Here is a 21,989-nt window from a genome sequence, read left to right as displayed (position 1 = left end):
AATGGAATAAGTCAGATGGATATATGATAGGATAGTGAAAAAAATTAGATTCGACCCAATTAGAACGACTAAGGGATGCCTAAGAGACGTTCCATTACCGATGGACTTGTATATGCTCAATCGAGTCGGAAAAAAGTAATGTCACATAAGATGTTAATGTAGTATATCTATAAATTTATCCATGGATGTCGAGTTGATAAGAAGAAAACAAAAAACACACACTAGCTAGAATGGTGGCATGTATTGTATAAAATGCAATATTTAAAGGTCGTGAATGTCAATTGTGTACGGTATATTAGGGACAATGCGTAGTTGAATAATCTAATTGTGGAAAGTTTTTAAATCATCAAGAATGATTGACTTTAACTAGGTGCATCTTTATTGGAATTTCACCTCGATCGGATATTCTCTTCAATCGATCAACTTTCAAAAATATTTCAAAATAGAGCCAAGTATAGTAATCAAGTTCTAGCTTGAATTACAAAAAATCAATGACAAGGAAACTATAGTGAAATAATTACTCAAATTTCCGGCCATGATAAATTCACAATTTTTATTTCAAATTCAATAACTAATAATGGGGATAATCACTCTTAATCCACACAAACTACAATATTGATAACTTAATGGAGTATAATATAACTTCAATAAGAATAATAATAATGTTGCATTTAATTTTATACTACTAGAAACTATCTTTCTTAATCTACCAAATAACCTATTATTAGTAATTAAACATTTCTTCTTTTTGATAACACATGCATCACTCAATTTCCCATCACTTAAACTTGTTCAAGTAATGTCACTAAACCAAAATCCATCAAGAAAATTAAAAAACTTGATAATCTTCAATTAAAAAACAATCATGCAAAATCCATTTCGATAAAATAAAAACGTTTAAATCTCGAATAGAATCATATGAGTGATACTCCCTCCGTCCCCGAAATTCGTCACCATTTAACTCGACACAGATTTTAAGAAATGTAATAGAAAGTTGTTGAAAAAGTTAGTGGAACGTGAGTCATATTTTTATATACTCCCTCCGTCCCGCACTACTTGCACTTATTTCCTTTCTGAGCGTCCCAAGTTATTTGCACTCTTTCCATTTTTAGTAACAATTTATATCTACAGCAGTAATGGTTGACTTTGTCTATCACTCATTCCTTAATCTCCGTGCCCAAAAGAAAAGGTGCGAGTAGTGCGGGACGGAGGGAGTATTAGTTTTATAATAAAATATGAGTGTGAATAAGTTAGTGAATGTAGGGTCTACTGAGAAAATAGTAAAAGTGAAAGGTGATAAATTTTTAGAGATGGACATAAATGAAAATATGTGATAAATTTTGGGGGACGGAGGGAGGACAGTGAACATTCAAATGACAACTTTAGCCTATATAGGCTATATCTTATAGCATAGCTTGAGAATCGATGAAGATTAGATGAAATCTCAGAGACAATATGTCATTCTAAAGTGAATGAATTACACGTATTCAAAATCTATCATAATTTGTACTTATATGAATCTAAGTGGCAGCTTTTATGGTTTGTGCATATCTACTATTTTGTCAATTTTTTTCCAAATTTCGTCTTCCTCTGAATGTACTTAATTACGAAACATTTTAAATTTATCAAATAATCTAACATTTGAAAGAATAAAATTGGAAGTTATCTCAGACTCAAAAATTTTACTCCTACTAGTTTTAAAATTTTTTTGATAAAAAATTTAACAATAACAAAATTTACTATGGATACTCGTAATAATCCGGATACTCATAATAACTCAATTGTCACAACAACTTATTTGGTCAAGACCCAAACACCCACAACAATTAGGCCACAAATTATATCATACCTACATTAGTTATCATCTTACTAATTTTTTTAATTCATCGTTTTATTGAAATACATAATTAAAATTTTAAAATAAAATAATTGAATTAAAACTTTATATAATCAAACAATAATTTTAAAATAATTGAATTAAAATACTAAAATCATTCGCAACACGCGGCCGCTGCGGCGGTCCTATTGTGGTTACTCTTATGTCCGAACCAATAAAGTGCACCATTGTGAGTGCCATAAGCATCTTAAAAATGGACACATCTTGGGCCAAACATTTCCTGAGTGATCATTGTCATGGAAAAATTTATTGAGAATCCAATTTCAAGTAAATTTCTCATCATTATGTGAATATTGTGTGGATATAAGACTGCATATGCGATATCAAATGTGATCTTGACCATATGTTGTTACATTTTTGAGATTGGTTTATTCGAATTGCATACTCCATCCTACAACTTAAATTTAGCTAATCATATCCACTTAAATTCTTAAGATGGATTTATTTTAAGTCTAACATTAGTTACTTCAACTACTAATTATTGAAGATAACCAATCCTTACTGACAACTCATGACTCTTAATATTTTGAATAATCTCACAAGATATGGTAAAGTAGTTATTCTTAATATCTTGATTTGACTCAACTCAAATTAATTATACACCAAAGTGCAAATATGCCCAACTCTTTACTACTAACAATCATATTACATCATATAATATAATTAGGTCTCAAGTGGACTTGAGCAACATTGTACTACATTTCACTAACTAGACTTGAGCAACAGACCCTCAGACTCGTTGCACCTATATACAACACTACTGTCAGATCCTCACGCTTGCAATGTACTACTATCAGAACCTCATGCCAATCGAAAATCTAGAGGCAACTTTATGAAAAAAAATATTGCGAGATATTTGTAAGTGAGTATGGAAACGTAATAAAAATTCCAAATGATGGACAAAATTAAATATTTAGCTGAATATGTTTTGTTTTGAAAGTTTGAAAAGAGTAAACCAAGAGCCAAACAGAGCCTTAACCCGAGTATCTTGGAAGATTTTGTGGCACGTGAGGTGGGTGACATGTTGGGCAACTCAAAAACAATGAGATGCAGAGCTTGACACGTTATATGAAAATATTATTGTACGTAGATTCCACTATATATAACATAATTATATTTGTAATGATTTTGAATTTTGAAAGCTATGAAAATTTCCAAATATGAACACACAAATATATCTCAAACGCAATTCTTTGGTATGCTAATGGTAGACACAAGCTTTAAACGTGTTATGGCTTATAAAGTTTTGGAATGATTATATCAATATGTGTCACATAGCTAGGGAAGAGGTTAACGATGCAAATCAATGTGATGTGTGTTGTGTACATTAAATTAAAGCATGAATTAATTATGTAAATTACATTTGTGATTATATTGCTTAGTTCAAAGTTTCACTTTATATTCGGATATTGTAAGCTAATAATACTTCAGAAATTATTAAAGCATCTTTTTATTTTTTTTAATGACGATGTGAATTTGTTTCAAATGAGAAATCATTATCAATCATTATATTATTATAATTGATTAGATATATCGACAATATAGGAAGACCATAATTTTTTATTCATACAATAGAAGATCAGAATCTTGTCTAGCATATTAAACTCTTGCCGATGGTAAAAAAAATTCAACCATTTTTTTATTCCATGTTATAATACCAATTTCTATAAATGCAATAAAAACGTCCCTACATATTGTGATAGAAAATCTAATTTGTAAAATGAAATCAAAGATAAAAGGAAAACGATATACATAAAATATTTATTATTTTCTTAATAAAAAAAGTTCACTTTTTTAGCCACCTTTTTTTTTAAGTTCACAACCTTCTCCCGCCTATAAATACCCATCAACCATTCACATGACCTTAGTCACTAATATATCTCAATACCTCAAGAGAAAGATATGGACAATTGTTCCATCTTTCTCCCTATCTTGCTCGTCATCGTCTCGTATTTCATTTCATCAGTATACGTTAAAATAAGACGCAATGCCGGCAAGACTAAACTCCCACCGGGCTCAATGGGCTGGCCCTTCATCGGCGAAACCCTCCGTCTCTACTCCCAAGATCCAAACATCTTCCTCTCCACCCGACACAAAAGGTGCGACCGATCTTTTTCTCGATGCACGTACATTCGGCTAATATATAAAAATAACAAAATATAAAAATAATTAAATTATTTAATTTTTTTTCAGGTATGGAGAAATCTTCAAGACTCACATTCTAGGTTACCCTAGTGTGATGCTAGCGGGCCCGGATGCGGCCCGGTTTGTCCTATTAACTCAAGCCCATTTGTTCAAGCCCACTTTCCCAAAGAGCAAGGAGGCCTTAATTGGGCCGGAGGCCCTTTTCTTCCACCAGGGCGACTACCATCTCCGGCTGAGGAAGCTCGTTCGGGCCGGGCTGTACCCGGAGTCGCTCCGCAGGCTCGTCCCGGGAGTCCAGGCGGCCGTGGTTGCAGCATTGCGCTCATGGGCCGACGGTGGAGTAGTCAACACTTACAATGAGATGAAAAAGGTCTTTTCCTTCATACATATAATAATTAATAATATCTTTCTGTTTTACACGAGATTTCTGTTTTGTTCTTGTTGAGCTCACCTTGCGACACCTGGCTACCTACAGCTGTCGTTCGAAGTCGGCATCCTAGCCGTTTTCGGACACCTCGAGCTTGGCTACAAACAGGAGTTGAAGAAAAATTATGGTGAAGTTGAGAGAGGCTACAATTCTTTCCCAACAAATTTGCCAGGATCCACATATAGAAAGGCCATGAAGGTATATAAATCAAAATTTGCATATACATAGCGTAACTTAATGGAAATTTTTTTTATCGTAATAATTAACTAAAAATACTGTAATATAAAGTCATTGCATTCACAGTGAAATTAACTTACTAAAAAATAAAACTAAATAAAAATTTTACCCCTTGAAACGAACCTGCAGTAAGAAATGCATCCACACTAGATCTTCGCGATTAAATGGCTCAAAATTATTGTTTGTTTTCGCGATAATTGTGAAGGCGAGGAAGAAGCTGAGCGAGATTATCGGTGAGATAAGCAGAGAGAGAAGGGAGAAAAAGGTGGTTGAGAGTGAGAAGGATTTGTTGAGCTGTCTGCTGAGCTCTAAAGACGATAATGGCGGAGCTCTGAGTGATGAACAGATCGGTGATAACGTAATCGGAGTTCTGTTTGCTGCGCAAGATACAACCGCCAGCGCCATGACGTGGCTGGTTAAATACCTCCATGATAATCCCAAGCTTCTTCAGGCTGTCAAGGTCTGTATTTCTCTCTTTAGATCTCTGTGTGTGTGTGTGTGTTTGTGTGTGTATTGATTGGTTGGAAAATGGCATGCAGGCAGAGCAGAAGGCGATATACGAAGCCAACGGCGAAGGAGAGAGTCCTTTGACGTGGAATCAGACAAGAAACATGCCCTTAACTAACAAGGTTTTTACATTTATTGTTGTCTTAATTAAGATAATGACTTAATTTAGGTTTTTTAATTGCATGCAAGAAAACAACACTGGTTTTTACTAGGCTTATTTGCTTGTAAATACATCAGCTATGGCGTGTCAGCACTGGGATGTTGACACGCTATAGTAATATATTATGTGTAAATTCTAATTTGATTTCCCGCCAGGGGAAGAATTAGAACACTAGTAAGTTCGTGTATTTGGATTAAAAGATGGTTTGGGAAAAAAACCAAAAAACGTTGAAAGCTCGTGTATTTACATGAAATAACTAAATTCGTGTAGTAGTATATATACATGCATCACATGTATATAATATTGTTGGTGGATTTTATCATATTGTAATTTATTAATTTTCATAATACACATCAATTTGAGGATTGGATGTATGTTTGGAATGATCTGATTTTTAAAATATTTCAGGTGATCATGGAAACCTTGAGAATGGCAAGCATTATTTCTTTCACTTTCAGAGAGGCGGTCACTGATGTAGAATACAAAGGTGCAATTCGCGACAAATTTTCGAGATTTTCCAACACGAAAATCTGTCGTTAAACTCCATTTTATTAGTCTAATTGACGAGAAAATACGATATTTTAGTAACCAAATTCACACATAAATTTGGTATTTCTTCAGGATGTCTAATTCCAAAAGGATGGAAAGTCATGCCTTTGTTTAGGAATATTCATCACAATCCAGAATTCTTTGCCGACCCTCAAAAGTTTGATCCAACAAGATTTGAGGTACATATATATACATTACTTTTATCACATCTAGTGCATTAAAAAGTGAAACACAAAAAACACATTTTAAAGCAAGCTAAATAATTATTCACAAGATTCCCAAGATATTCTTGTTTATTCATATGCCATGTTGAATTTTCTACATTACAAGACATCCACTATTAGTGGTGTGTACTTGTGTATTGAGACATGATTGATTGGCAACGTTAAATGTGTGCATGAAATTGTAGGATTCACCAAAACCAAACACGTTTTTCCCTTTCGGAGGTGGAGTTCACTCTTGTCCCGGTAACGAACTTGCTAAGCTACAAATGCTCATTTTGGTGCACCACCTAGCTTCTCAATTCAGGTATATATGTATTCACATCAATTGTCCCATTTTAATCACTTTAGTGCACATGTTTGTGCCTCCTAATAATGGATTCAGTTAGGGGCGAATGCGGAAAAATTACTGATGAGATTGTATATCTTGATTTTGTATCGAGATTTCAAGAAGACAATTTTGTTACAGTTTAGTACAAAAATTCAATATTTTCTTGTACAACTAATGTTGATGGCGAATACGGTACTTTATACGTTCAGTGCAGTATCCTATTAATTGGATAGATCTAAAATGAGGTGATGTAAATGAATTGATATTGCTTTCTAATAGATGACTTAAACCTAGAGAAGATATCCACAAATGGAAAAAAAAAGAACCAAGCAAGTGGGAAAGCACTCACTGTGGAAAGAATCCCATGTTATATCTGTCCTAAGCCTATGTGTAAGAATATCATAGGAATCGAGTCGAGTCAAGTACATGATTGGAGTGAGAGAGGGACCACTTTAGTAAGTGGTGCATGATATTTTCTTTTATGGCTAGTGTTTCTCATGATTTTTGGATTGTGTTGTTGTAGGTATGAATTGGTGGAATCTGAAAGTGGGATTCAGTTTGGACCATTTCCAATTCCTTTGCATGGACTCCCAGCCAGATTTTGGAGAGAAGAAGATGATGAAGAAGATCAATGGACCAAACAATCTCTCATCACATCACCATAAAATATTGTCACATTTCTTCATCACATTAATTATTAGTGTTGCCTTTTTTTTTGTTTTCTAATCTCATTTGCATCTATGTTGGAGAGGGAGGTATAAAGATACCTCCCTCTAGTTTTTTCTTTTAATGTTCAAATTCTAGTTTGCAAAACTGCATCAATTGCAGCTAGCATGCAAGAATTGTATGTACTAGCTATTTATTAGAAATGAAATTAGTATTCAATTTTAATAGTATATATAGTCATTTAAATCAAAAAGTTTGGTCAGATCTTTTCAGTCGTATGAAATTTGAAATCAGTTTCAATTTTTTTCAATCATCTCATCTATGTACAAAATGTCGTCTTTTGATGATGTTCAAAATGACGACAATTTGTGGATGGATGAGACATTAGAAAAAATTTGAAACATTGTGATTTAATGTTCCGAGATTAAATTTTATGATACTAACCAGAATTTAATTAAATTTGATGGTTATTAATTCTATTTTAGCTTTTGCTTATTGACTTTGATGTGAGATAGAAACAAAAAGGGGAGGGGAATAAAAGAAATGGGGTTACACCCTTTTGTTATAAAAAGAGAAATTCTTTAATGGATTGTAATATGTTTTTGATTGGTGATGATGGGATTATGTTCCACATGCTTGAGGCCAAGTGTTGAGACCATTTTTGTTCTTACATAAAGTGGTCTTTTTTTTTTTCAATGAGAGGCTTAGAGTGAACCAGGTGTTGTGTGAGACATTGTTGTCTAGTAGCCCCACTCTCAGCTGGAGAGCATACTCACAAAGATATGAACTACTTTTCCTTACTATTATCTCAGGATTCAGGCCACTCCGTTCTAACATTTTTGTCATATATTCTTGTTTTTTAATACTTTGGTAAGATGTTACTATGTCACTAGGATGTGAAAGGTATGATGTCCGAATCCATGGTTCGATCTTAAAATTAATTGGTAACAAGTGGAGTAATCCATGAGACTAATTTAATGATTCTAGTTAATACTTTACATCAAAGTGAGATATTTGTTTATTTCATTTGTAGTAAAAGAAAACTGATACCACTATATGCATCTCATGGGCTACTTCCCTTATCACTAATTGGTTTTAAAGTGGAATCCTGTAAATTTCTTTCATGACTGTGGATTGGAACTTAAACTGTTACAACAATATATTTTAGTCTGGAAAAAAAATGTTAGTCCAACCTGATTAAAAAAAGTCCAATCCAAACTAAAAACCATTGTGGATATGTCACTAACAAAAAAATCTGTGAGTGTTGTAATTGCCAAAAATAAAAATGAAAGACAACATTTGAAAAGTCATGCTGTGAATGAGAATTTATTGACAGGTTTGTGCTGAACACAGCAATTAAACATAACAACAATGCCAAATTAGAAAGCAGATTTTACTTGAATCTTAAATCTCATATCTGAAAAATCTACTTCACTACAATTAAAGTTGCTGCACACAGTAGCGACCCGCTCTGATACCATGATAGAAGTTTACGAGGTTCCATCTTAAAACCAATTATTGATATCAGTAGCAGTCCATGAGAGTTATATAGCAGTAATATTTGCTTTAATCTGGTGTTCCAATGATACAATCGAGTTTAACAACTCATTATATATCAGTAACTTGTTCTGCTCATTCGAGTTTCAACATGTAGTAAGTTACAAATGTAGCGACTGAATAATCTATGCACCAGCGTCGCTAGAGTCGTATGGTAGTAATACAAGAAAAATACTATAAACATCACGAAATCGAATTGACTTCTTGAGGAGCAGAACCTGTGTACTTGAGAATGGCGTCGCGTATTCTCTCCTTGTCTCTGGTTGCAAACGCTTCAAGTAGGACACCGTTTTTGTAGAAATGGAAAAGTGGCACCGTCTGCATTACATGAACATACTTTAGATATGGTAGGTCGTATGCGAGCTGCAATTTTTCGATCATAGATATGCAGTGTGGTTGCTATAGGAAGAGCTCCAAACATCATTAAAATTTTAACAGTTTCACTTTGGACTTAAATGTGAAATTGGTAGGAAGATATTATCTTTTCATGTAAAAATATAAACTCATATCCAATTCCCACTACTGAAACATCTTACCTTGATTCGGAGACGGTCAGCAACCTCGGATTGTTCATCATACTCATCAATTACCTAAAGTAATTGACATAAGAAAGAAGAGGGAACTTGTAAAGAGCTTGTTTTAGGTAGAAGCACAAGCATTGGTATCTTACGCGATACTCTTAAAATCAAAACTATGGGGAGGTTCAAGAAGTTGATAAGCATCGTAAATACACTCACATTGTGTTTCAGGAAAATAACGGGCGCATCTTGATCACCAGATCCCTTGCATATCTTTACAAAGCCCTGTTCGATGTATTTGCAGCTTCCACAGGAAGTTCGATAAAAATCCACAACAACTAATGCATTTGTTTCCTTAGCCTTCTCAAGAATCATTAAGAATTCTTCATCAGTATAAAACTCTTTTACACATTCAACTGGACAGAGCTCATCATCATCATCAACAACAGATGATTCTTTGACATTATTATCCAGCACACCCTTGAGCTTAGATGAATGTGTATAAGAAGTGTTCCTTCTAGTAAGTAAAGAATTCCCAGTTTGGCATATGGGCATTGCCTTCAAATTAACCGAGTTACCTTTGACCCGAAACAAGCTTCTATATGCCATGGAACTACCAAAATCGATTTGTCCATTGATTTTTCTCAAAAAGTTAAATGGAGCTGAAAATGTTAACAGAGTCTGCACCATACATCCAGGTTTTGAAAGCTATCAGTGCAAAATGAAATAAACCACTATTCCAGACAATACGGAACTAGTTTCCGATCAAAGCTTCATAATCTGCTTAGGATCATAATGCAAGCTTTAACTGTCCACACAACAACCATCAACTGTAGATGATTGCAAGCCTCGGTGGATAATCTGTAAATAAAGATCCAATGAAGTGCGTCAAATGAACAAGGTAATGCCAGAAAAAATGATGTAAGCCTCAATATGAGACGTAAGAGACTCGGATGCACTCGTCTGAAATTTGCAATGTTGCAACTATTATTGTGGATGTTTATGTAAAATGAACGAAGTTAACAGATCTAGAGACACTCTGAATGCTAAAGATTAATACTTTTTCTCGATGTAACACCAACAGCAGAGTTACTGTTTCATACTAGCATAAACATTCAGAAAGGGTCTTTATAAAGAGTCTTATCTCGCTATACAATACTGAATATGAACACGAACTGTTTATGTTTGTCGAAATCGTATTGTTTAAATAACTTCCATTCAAGAGTTGGACTACCATCATACATATCAGTACCAACATTACATATCATCTTATACATCAGAACTATACTTTCTCGCTGCCTATGATCTTTCAATCAGTCATGAACATAGAAAAGGCCGTTCCGTTAGACTCAAAACGCAGTTTCCCTAGTGATTTTTGTAACTAGACTCTACTATAAGGAATTTTCAACATTTCCTTCATAGCTTTTACATCATATTTTCAAACTAATGCGCCTTTCCAATGATCTTAATTAACTTAGTTTCAGATTTCAGTTCATAAATTTATTGCAATTAGTAGCTCAAATTGACAAATTTGAATAAGTACAAACTCAAATTAATCGAAACTAAAGCAATAGTTAACAAAAAGCAGGAATATATCGGCATCGATTTATCAAAAAAATCAAAAAGCCCTTCATTGCTAATGAGCAGTGACTATACAAACACGCGAAAATAGATAATGCAGACCGTGAATCAGCATACAAACTTCACAAAATTAGATCAATAGAAACTCGGAAACGTGAGCTTACCAGTAGGTTGTATCCTTTCGATTTCGTGCGACGAAAAAAAATAATGTTTCGGATAAGAGAAAAAAGCGCCATTATCATTCGTGGCTCTTCTTACTTCAAAGCTTTTACATCTTGTACAATATAGTCCCTACACTTTTCTTAATTACAAAGCGGCCTCTGAACTTTTTTATGATAGTATATCGAGATGAACTTATCAATCTTTCCAATTTTTGTTTGTCTAAATTAAAATGACCATTTTCAATTTTTAGAATAAATTTTTTCCTAAAATTATTCAACTAACAACTTCTTTCTATATTCCACTCATAACTTCACATTAAATCTAGTATCACTTTAGAAAATGGCTATTTGAGTGGGAATAACACTATATATATCGAGATGAACTTATCACTTATTTCATCTCATTTTAAGTGAAATATTTCTGATTTGGCATTATGTAGTTTTATTTATGAGTTAAGTGAAATATAATAAAGTAATACAAGATAGAAAAAATAGTAAGAATGTTGTTTCTATTTTAAGAAATAAGTATTTCATTTAGAACGCAAAAGCTTAAAAAAGAAAATGTATCAGATGGAGTATAATTGTCAAAATTATACTCCCTCCATTCTATAAAAACAAAATATTTTCAGTTGATACGACTTTAATACATAATTGGTAAAGCATGAACATATAGTAAAAATTGATATAATTAAAATAAGATAATTATGTTGAATTCACTTGATCAGATATATCGATATAGTTTTATAATGAAAAGTTGTTTACTACAGACTGACACATTGCTATTATTGAAAGAGACAAATAATAATTTATATATGCATATAATAAACTAAATAATAAAACCAGTGTTCAAGTTTTAATAAATAGAAAAAAAAAATAATTTTTGTGAATGGAATAAAATGACAAAAATAGATTCGAATATTGATTATGGATTCTATTTATAATAGTACTCGTAGTACTAGAAAATATCTATCGGCTGCAAAAAAAAGTGGAGTAAAGAAAATGAAAATGAGCTACTTTTTGTTTAGGTTTGAATATTTAAAATATGGTGGGAACAATGGTAACTGTTTATCTACGCATTCTCACCCAATTTAATGTTTGGGGTTTGAATGACTGTTTGTGTGTGATACGAGTCTTATACTATTATTATTTAGTTTAGATATATTAGGGATTTGTATATCTTTTTCTATATCTTTGTTTTCTTGTTCATTAAGTCAGTAGCATTATAAATAGGAGTTATTGTTATCACTTTATTCATTCCATCAATATATGAAAATTATTAAACATTGGCTCAATTGAATTGTGCATCAAGAAACTCTACAAACGCTGCCGACGAGACTCAATCTCGCGCTCAGCATTCGTCATCGGAAATCGTCGCCGACCCAAACCTATTGGGCGCTCGACAATTTCGGATCCGTTTCTTGTGTGTTGGACGAATCGATTCAATTAAGGGATTCATCTCTTAACAACTGGTGCTTTCATTGAGAGCTCAGCATCCTCCGTCTGCGTTCATCCATATCCCCAAATAAATCACCACCATTTCTACCGCAACCACGATTCAGTCCGTCAACATGTCATATGACTACGTCGGCTATCGCCGTCGTCAATACGACTTCCCTCAGGCCACACAACCATTCCGTCCCTACCAGCCGGCCCAACCTCGCCGTGTAACCAGTTGGGACCCTCCGAGCAGCCGGGTGGAAGTACTCTGTCCGCCGTCGTGGCCTGATCCAGAATCACCCTACGTCTCACACCACTTGGATCCACCTGATCGTCGCCCACGGCTGAGATACCAGCCCATCGGGTACCGCGATCGCGCGCAAGACGCTTGGCCCCGACACCGCGGTGGCTACGTCGAGAGGGGTGGCCACCTATCTGATCGCGGAGATCATCAGACCCAATTAGGGTTTGATCGCTACCTGCCAACCCCAACACAGCGGCACCGCCCAACGTGCTGGGACCCACCGGCTCAACAGGAGGACCGCGGCTACCCGACCGTTGACCGGCCTCGACGCTCGGAGACGTGCTGGGACCGACCTCGCCCTCGGGAGGAGGTGAGAGCGCGAGTCCAGCCCGCCTCCCACCAGCCACGCTACTCCACCGAAAAGCCAACGCGGGACCTGTACAGTCAGCCCGCTCGTGTGACCAGTCAAACTCCAGAGCAGCCACGCCTGCCGCTAATACGGGTCTCCCAAGCGGAGAAGTCAGAACGGTCTAGGTTGGGTCTCTGCTGGCACTGTCCCGAGAAATGGGTGATGGGACATGTGTGTAAACAACGCATTCTATGTTATGCGGATGATGAGGAGGAGTTTGAGGAGAACATTCAAGATGAGAATTTAGCCGAAGAGAAAACTGATAATACTCCCACGATAGTATTCGGTGATGATGTTCCCAATGACATTATCGATGTTCACAATGATGGCGCTCCTCTTGATGTTCCAAACAACGAGTCCCCTGGAGAGTTCGTCAAGAACAAAGGGATTGTCAAGAACGACAATGAGTCACCGCAAGTGCTCGTTGGGGTATATGATGAGAAGATTGGTGAAAAGGAGGAGACATTGCTAGAAGATAAAGAGGAGGATGGTTCTATTGGCGATTACACTATTTTCCACGAAAGTGCTTGTGTCTATAAGGATTTGAATGTTGGTGATGTTACAAGTCTGAATCAACGTTCAACATCGCTCGACGTCGATCCAAGGTTGATTCCTCTGCGAAATAACACGCCGTGTTTGAGCATTCATGACTGTGTGGCAGAACTTTCCATTTTAGCGTTGAATTTGGACGACCACATTAGTCTACCTTTGTTGATTTTTTATGGAGGTGAAGAAGGGAGACGGTCAGCTGTTCGATGTGTGTTTGATCCAGGAGGAGTTGCCACACCGAAGCTTCTGATTTCAACTCTCCTTTTTGCTTCGTGGTTCCCACCTTGAGGACAAGGTGAATTTTAAACCGTGGGGGAGTTGATACGAGTCTTATACTATTATTATTTAGTTTAGATATATTAGGGATTTGTATATCTTTTTCTATATCTTTGTTTTCTTGTTCATTAAGTCAGTAGCATTATAAATAGGAGTTATTGTTATCACTTTATTCATTCCATCAATATATGAAAATTATTAAACATTGGCTCAATTGAATTGTGCATCAAGAAACTCTACAAACGCTGCCGACGAGACTCAATCTCGCGCTCAGCATTCGTCATCGGAAATCGTCGCCGACCCAAACCTATTGGGCGCTCGACAATTTCGGATCCGTTTCTTGTGTGTTGGACGAATCGATTCAATTAAGGGATTCATCTCTTAACAGTGTGTGGCTGTTAACTTATCTAAAAGTTTTAGTTTTGTACTATTAGTGTCCACAGTGGTGGTGCCGCGGCGGTTTACCGGCGACCGGCGCGGTGGTCCACTGCAGACCGCCGGCAGTGTAAATTTTATTATTTTTATTTTTATTTTTTCTGAATTTATTTCTATAAAATATCTATTTCCAATTATTTTGTTCACTCCATTCCATTTTATTTATTTTTGTCTAATTAATTTTGTTCTAGTCCAATTAAAATATATCAATAATTGATAAAATAATGTAATTTGTGGCTGTGGCATGACTGTCTATTGGACTGAACAAGTTTTTGTGGCTGTGGTGTAACTGTTCCGTGGCTGTTGTCCACCACTGTGGACACTCTTAACAGATGGAAAAATATTATTCTCCTCTGCCGGCTTATATTAGTTTTGTAAGTAATTAAAAATGCTGATTGTTAATTTCAATGATTGAACACTAGTAGACAAATGATATTTGTTGATAAGCAATACATTGTGATTAGCAAAATCAATTTAGCAATTGCAGCCTCCTTGATAACTCATATTTCAGTTTGGTGATGGCTGCCTATAGTGCAGCGATTTCTCTCAAGAATACGATTCAGTGCATTGTGCAGTCGTCTCGCATTTTGCTAGTTTCTCCCTCTCCACAAATCTTACAACCCGCCTACGATGCCATGGTTCGCTTGCAGAAAGTTCTGCTAAAATTGGACGACACCGGCTACAGCAAGATTAGGACGAAGGTGAATGATTTGGACGAGCGAATGAAAGAGGTCGTATGGGAATTCGAGGATTTACTAGAAACTCATGTGTATCAACAGATTCTTCCACAACTCGAAAGCTCAGTAGGTGGTGAGAGACATCACTTATCTTTCTCTGTTGATCTGCAGAGTCTAAAACACTATGTTGATTACTTACTCAAGAGGGTGACCGTGATGGAGGAGGAGTACGATGTTGATCTCTCGAATATGCCAGAAGAAGAAGGTGTGCCTATTTCCTCAAGAATTGATTTTGGTAGAATCAGCTCAGAGATGATTGGACACACTGTTCAATTTGAAGAAGCCAGGGATCTTCTTCTTGCTGAAAATGGAGGGTGGTTATCAATTGTTGGGATGGCAGGGGTTGGAAAGACCACTTTTGCAAAGAAAGTATTTGACTCTCCGGCGATTAAGAGACATTTCGGGCTTCGAGCATGGGTGAGAGTGGGCAGAAAGTGTGAATACAATGAAATATTACGATGCATTCTAGCTCAAGTGGATCCTACCTCTTACAACAAGATGGTTACCCAAGGAGACGATGATGACAACGAGAAATTACTTGGACTTTTGGGGAAAAGATTGAAGGATAAGAAATGTCTCATCGTGATGGATGATGTATGGGAATGGGACACACGAGTATTGGATAAGTATATAGATGATAGTAATGTCCGAGTCTTGCTTACAAGTAGACAAAGACTTGAAGAATTGGAGGATCCTACTTCGAAGGGTATATTATGCTTGTTGGATGACGAAGAAAGTAAGAAATTACTGGGTGCAAAAGTATTCGGTGAAAAGGGTTTCCCCCTTCACCTTGAAGAATTGGGAAAGAAGATTGCAGAGAAATGTGAAGGCCTTCCGCTTATGATAGTCACGGTTGCAGAGCTCCTATCAAAAGCCAACAAGAGTATGACTGAAGTGTTCCTAAACCGAGAAGAGCTTAACAAGAGTATCCAAGAATTATGGACTGAGGTAGCCAAAAAACAACATAATTCAGTCTTTGTGGATGCATATAATCAAATATCAGAGGTACTTTTTCCAAGCTATAACTACTTACCTCAGTATCTAAAAATGTTTTTTCTCTATTTGGGATCTTTTCCTCCATATAGTGATATTGAAACAGACTCTCTGTGGAACCGGTTTATTGCCGAGGGGTTTCTTGAACCGATTGGAAAAGAAACTTTGAATGATTTTATTTCTGACTGTTGGGAGAAGCTTGATCACCAGTATCATCTTGTTCTAACCGAAATAAACCCAAAATCATGGTTTTCAAAAAACGAGTTTCGCGTGCATTCTTGCTGGCAGCACATGTGTAGGAAAGAAGGTAGTAGGATCAAGTTTCTGCATGTTTTACAAAGTTGTGGCGATGATGATATAAAAGACCAACGCCGATTGTGTGCCCATAGTAACATGTTATTTGCCTTCAAACAAGTGTATGGTTCAATAAAAAGTGATTGTGCATCCACTACCCGTTCTCTCCTTTGTTTTGGTCCTTACCACCGATATCCAATGCCAATAGAGGACATGGATTTCAAATTGCTCAAGGTACTAGATGCTTGTAAGGTCCGATTTTACCACATCCCACTTGAAATTCTGAAACTTGTTTGTTTAAAGTACCTTGCCCTATCTTACAACAAAGAGCTCCCTATTTCCATATCCAACCTTTTTCACCTTCAATGCTTGATCGTCCAGCCACATGTGTACATTAAACATCGTGGAGTTGTGTCATATATGCCAATGGAAATATGGGACATGCAAGAGTTGCAACGAATTACTGTTTTGGGAAGAGACCTACCAACCCCTAATTTTGATGCCACTTTGGAAAATCTCTCCACTATTTCTGGTGTGAGTCCGAAGAGTTGCACCCGAGAAATTCTCAAAAGAATCTCTAAATTAAAGAAATTAGAGATTATAATGAACTTGAAGCCATATGATGACGATGGTGATGATAATGCATTGAGTGGCTTGGGTTATATATCGGAAGAACTCCAGAAGTTGAACGTACTTTCGTATATTGTCATGAACCCTGAGATGAAGTATAAGTCTACGGTCCCTCTTTCAATGTTCCCGTCAAGTTTGACAATACTGAAGTTGAATGGCTTGGGGTGCCCATGGAAGCACATGAATGACATTGGTTCAAGGTTACCAAGTCTTAAGAGCCTCGAGTTATTTCATTATGCTTTTCAAGGCCCAAAGTGGGATATCGAATTTGGATGTTTTTTGAACCTTAAGAAACTTGTAATTGAAGATACTGATTTGGTGCGATGGAGAGTCCAACATGGAAGCCTCCCAAGGCTTCACCTCCTTAGCATACGACATTGCTACAAGTTACGAAAACTCGATTGGAAACGTGATCCCTCGACTGTCACGACTCCCGTAATTGAATTAGTTGATTGCAATCTCTCAGCCGTCACTTCGGCCATGAAACCTGGCTTTAAAGTTCACTGCGCCTTTTCTTGGTTAGCATGACTGCCTTCCAACTTCATATAAGTTGCACAAACCATGTAAGTCCATTTCTTTCTTCACTACAATGCATGCAATTGTAATTTAAACTTTAGCATTTTTGTTGTGCTATTATACTCCCTTCATACCATAAAAATAGAGACTTTTGGGATGATACAAGTTTTAATGTACAAGTGGGAAACTAAGACAGATAGAAAGAAAAAATGATTGAAAATGTCCATCTCATTAGATATAAAGAAGTTATCAAAAATAGAAATAGACTACTTTTATGGGACATATCAAAATATAAAAATGTACACTATTTTTATGAAACCGGAGGAGTATTGTAATAATATGTTTGTTTTAGGTTGTTGGCTGCTCCTTTTCTAACTACTTAGTTTATGAAAGATAATTTGACATCTAAAATGAGGGAAGGGAGATTTTTCTATGTGTTGCTACATCTCGGACACCCAACACAAGACCAAAGCTATCAATTATATGCTTATGTGTGATAGTTATTAATTTGTCATTTTTAAGGCAATTGAGGTAGCAGAAGCAGGCAAATGAGAGAGCAGAAGGGGTCATATGCCGCGTTATCCCATTGTTTTCATTGAATTACTATGTTGTTTCCTGAATCTAAGGATAGCAAATTGTTGGATTTTGTTGAGGATTATGAAACTATAATGTTGAATTATGTTTGTACTCAAAACTATTTGTCAGTTAGATATGTATGAAAACATTACATGTATAACCACTGCGGGTTATGCATTTTTTTTCACTTTATTCTTATATTATGTTGAATGTGTTGATGAGTTACTAGGAGTTGTTCGGTTTGCAAAATTATAGCATCTCATACTTAAATATGTATTGTGTTTGATTCATTATACATAAGACTGAATCTCACGGCTCAATCCTATATAAACAATCACGTACTCTCTCCGTCCGCCATTAGGAGTCCCATTTCTTGGGTGACACACGGATTTTAAGAAATGTTAAGAAAACTAATATGAGTGTCACTTATATATATTAGTTTTAAATGAAATGTGAATGGAATGAATTAGTAAAATATGAGACCTAGTTACCATTTATGATAAAAGTAAACCATGACACCTACTCGCGGACGGACTGAAATAGAAAAATAAGACTTCTATTCGCAGTAAGAGAGAGTAATAATTAGTCATAGTCACCCTTCCAACAAAACTAATATGGCAATTCAATTTCTGACTAAATGATACGATCATCCTCTACATATTATTAGGGAATATCCATAGGATATTATTCTATTTAGTTAATTGTGATTCACCCTATCTTTCTCATATTAGTTTAGATATTATTAGATTTGATTTACTCTATTCCCATAGAATATCATTGTATCCCCACATATTATAAATATGCAGAGTATTTGCATATGATGGGTATGAATGAATGAATCAATGAAATATTTTCCCTAAATTTAACTTGTGCAACGAGCATATTATCGTTCCCTATTGCTGCTCATCGGAGAACGTCCGAGAACTGGCAAATCGTGAGCTTTCCTTCGAGCACGTCGAAGGTTTGGTCACAGCAACTCGCACGAAGATCGCTATCCGGTCACATTACGGAGGACGTCCGTAACAACTGGTGCTTTCATTGAGAGCTCATCCTCCACAGCACCGATTGAACCACAGCTACGTCGCTGCCCGACGAGAATCCACCGCGCACAGTAACTAGCCACATCGATCGAGCCACAGCTACGTCGCTGCCTGACAAACTCACATTTTCATAGGTGTAATTGGTATGTTGAAGTGCTAAATGTCGATTTTATCACTCGAAATTGTCTTTATCCAGTCGATTATTCTACCTTTCGGAGTTTTATGTGTTTGTTGAGTGTTCTAGGAAAAACAGATGAAAAGAAGGGAAAATGAGGCATATATTGCTCAGAGGCAGGACAGGAGACCCGGCCGGGTGAATTTCATGTGTAATAATTCGACCCGGTCGGGTAGAGCCAGAGGCCAGCAACGACTCTAAAAGGGAGACCCGGCCGGGTGAATTTACCGTGTAATAATTCTACCCGGCCGGGTACTATAGTCTGACGCGTCTGAAAGCTGAAAACGCGATTTTTGAAGGGAATTAAAGGGGGAGAAAGCCTAGGGTTCGAGATTTATTGTACACCTACCGCCTCCAACACTCACACACACCCCAAGAACACCATTGAGAGAGAATTGAAGATTGGAGACTCTAAATCGGAAGATTGAAGACTTCATTCCATAGATTCGTTCCACAGGAGTTCTTAGTATCTATCTTTCATGTTTTTGTTTGGATTCTTTGAGGTTGACTTGGTTTTCTCCATAAACATGAGTAGCTAAACATTTCTTGTAAAATTCTTGGTGATGATGCACTGATTTCATAGTTTTTATCCAATTAATTTTGTTCTTGCCTTGCTCTTGTAGTTATTTGATTATTCTTGGGTTTATTCCTTTCAATTGCTTGATCACCACTTGATTGTGTAGGATTAATTAAATTAATCGGGAGATGAAATAATTAATCTGGAAATAAGAATAAATCACACCTTAATACAATAGAACTCGGGAGAGTTGAGTTTTTGAGTGAGGCCATTGACCTAATCGAGCTTTTAAGAGTTAGGAGTTTAGGATTAGAAGGGGACTTCGATCCTAGCACCTAATCTACAGGTTTCTCACCTCGGGAGGGGGTTTAATCTATAATTGTGGTCGGCTTAGTAACTCTAGAGACATCAAAAGGTAAGGCAAATTGATTGGATAAGAGCTTGGGATCGTGCATCGGATCCTTGAATTCTGTAATTTTCTCCATATTATCTTTTCACACAGTGTTTCTGTAACACCCCGACTTTTTCTACCTTTTTATTTTGTTCTTGAAAGGACCTTCGTTTGTACACTTGAAAATTTTTCGACCTTGTTTCTTTTATCGAGAGAAGTATTTCACTTTTGGGGCCAAACAATTATTCTTTCCTAGCCCAATTTGAAACCCAATTGTTACAAGCCCAAAATGATACCTACACGAAAGAATAGACCACGTATCAAATACACTTTCAACATCAAATCAAGACGAAAAGTTGGATAAGAACCGCGTCACATCAAGATGAAAAGTGGATAAGAACCACGTCGCATCAGGCACGTTTTCCAACGACGGCTGCATTAATGACTCGTCGCATCAAAATGAAAAGACGTGAAATTTTGTCTTTTGTGAAAATTTTGTCTATATATATAACCTCCCTTCACTTCATTCTTTACTTCACAATCGAGAACCAAATCCGAGAGAAAGAAGAGAGAGGGGATGGAGGAACGAATTTCCGACCACCTACCTGTCGGGAACGGCGTCGGCGGCTGGGGGAGATCCTCGGCGACGGTGGCTGGGGCGGACCGCGACGGCGAGCCGCCGCGCATACAGCAGCGGTGGCGGTAGCGTGGTGGCGGCGTGAGCGTAGCCGAGAAAGAGAAGGGGAGAAAGAGAGGAGCACGGCGTGAAGGCTTTAAACGAACGAGGTGGGCTTTCTAGTTACCGTACAGTTTTTACGAGAAGTTTTTACGTAGGCTTTCTAGTTACAGTACAGTTTTTACGAGAAGTTTTTACGTGGGCTTCTAGTTACCGTACAGTTTTTTTTTACGAGAAGTTTTTACGTGGACTTCTAGTTACCGTACAATTTTTTTTACGAGAAGTTTTTACGTGGGCTTTCGAAGCATCATGTTATATGTGATGAAAGTGAAAGTGATGTTACGTGAAATATGTGTTGATATATCGAGTGATTTGTGATTTGCTCGACTTGTTTATGTGATATGAGATGATGCTCGATCTTGACTGAGAAAAATGATTTATGTCTCAAAAAAACGTTTTGAGGAAAATAAAGTTGAAAAGGTTATGTCAAGCCATATTTTGTTTTGGAACTATGCCTATCTGACTGCAACGATGAATGGAATGGATTGATGGGAGACCGTGGGAGGTAACCACTTCCCCGGCACTTGAATGTTAAGGAATGATGAATGATGAAAGGAATGATGAGTGGATTGATGAATGAACAAGAGATAGTGAAATCGGGTTGTCAGATACGGCATATGTTTCACGAAAATAGATCGAAAGATCGCTTTTGAAAAAGGTAAAAAAATGTTTAGTGTTCTCGGACTTTTCCTAAAACTCCGAGTTCACTCAAAGAGTGGCTTGATAAAATCTGTTTTTATAAATATATTTTCGGCACGTGTCAACTGAGTACACCAAGTACTCAGCCCTGCATTTCTTTTAAAAATGTGCAGGTTGAGTAGTGATGACGGCGGACGATGTTGAGCATAAAAGTGAAGAAGATGTCTATGAAAGTTTCAGAATATGTTGTGTCTTCATACATGACATTATTCTACTCTCGAAATGCTTCCGCTGAATATTGTTTCTTCCGCCAAGTATTGTTGAGAAAATTTTATCTCGAGTAGCTGATTGTTGAAAAGACACTCTGATTTTTTCGAGTGTGCACTCTGTGTATCGTGCACTCTGTGTATCGTACACTCTGATATATATATATATATA

The 21,989-nt window shown here is 36.6% G+C and overlaps 3 protein-coding genes across 3 annotated transcripts; 2 read left to right on the top strand and 1 right to left on the bottom strand.

Moving 5' to 3' along the window:
• The first annotated feature begins 3,749 nt into the window (after nt 1-3,749).
• Nucleotides 3,750-7,370, top strand: LOC121762805 (abscisic acid 8'-hydroxylase 4-like). Its single transcript, XM_042158812.1, has 9 exons — nt 3,750-3,996; nt 4,091-4,412; nt 4,518-4,667; nt 4,912-5,166; nt 5,246-5,335; nt 5,782-5,860; nt 5,995-6,101; nt 6,332-6,450; nt 6,998-7,370. The coding sequence occupies exons 1-9, from the start codon at nt 3,800-3,802 to the stop codon at nt 7,137-7,139; spliced, it is 1,461 nt and encodes a 486-aa protein (XP_042014746.1). The 5' UTR covers nt 3,750-3,799; the 3' UTR covers nt 7,140-7,370.
• Nucleotides 7,371-8,723: 1,353 nt separating this feature from the next.
• Nucleotides 8,724-11,047, bottom strand: LOC121762905 (thioredoxin-like 4, chloroplastic). Its single transcript, XM_042158928.1, has 4 exons — nt 10,961-11,047; nt 9,435-10,076; nt 9,234-9,287; nt 8,724-9,015 (listed from the first exon to the last, which is right to left on the bottom strand). Exons 2-4 carry the CDS (start codon nt 9,903-9,905, stop codon nt 8,881-8,883), a joined length of 660 nt encoding a protein of 219 aa, XP_042014862.1. The 5' UTR covers nt 9,906-10,076; nt 10,961-11,047; the 3' UTR covers nt 8,724-8,880.
• Nucleotides 11,048-14,753: 3,706 nt separating this feature from the next.
• On the top strand, nt 14,754-18,131 carry LOC121761127 (putative late blight resistance protein homolog R1A-10). Its single transcript, XM_042156723.1, has 2 exons — nt 14,754-17,524; nt 18,000-18,131. Exon 1 carries the CDS (start codon nt 14,826-14,828, stop codon nt 17,487-17,489), a length of 2,664 nt encoding a protein of 887 aa, XP_042012657.1. The 5' UTR covers nt 14,754-14,825; the 3' UTR covers nt 17,490-17,524; nt 18,000-18,131.
• The last annotated feature ends 3,858 nt before the right edge of the window (nt 18,132-21,989 follow it).

The sequence above is a fragment of the Salvia splendens genome, chromosome 13 (assembly GCF_004379255.2).
Source record: "Salvia splendens isolate huo1 chromosome 13, SspV2, whole genome shotgun sequence".
Lineage (NCBI taxonomy): Eukaryota > Viridiplantae > Streptophyta > Magnoliopsida > Lamiales > Lamiaceae > Salvia > Salvia splendens.
This window is presented reverse-complemented; position numbering and strand designations above follow the sequence as displayed.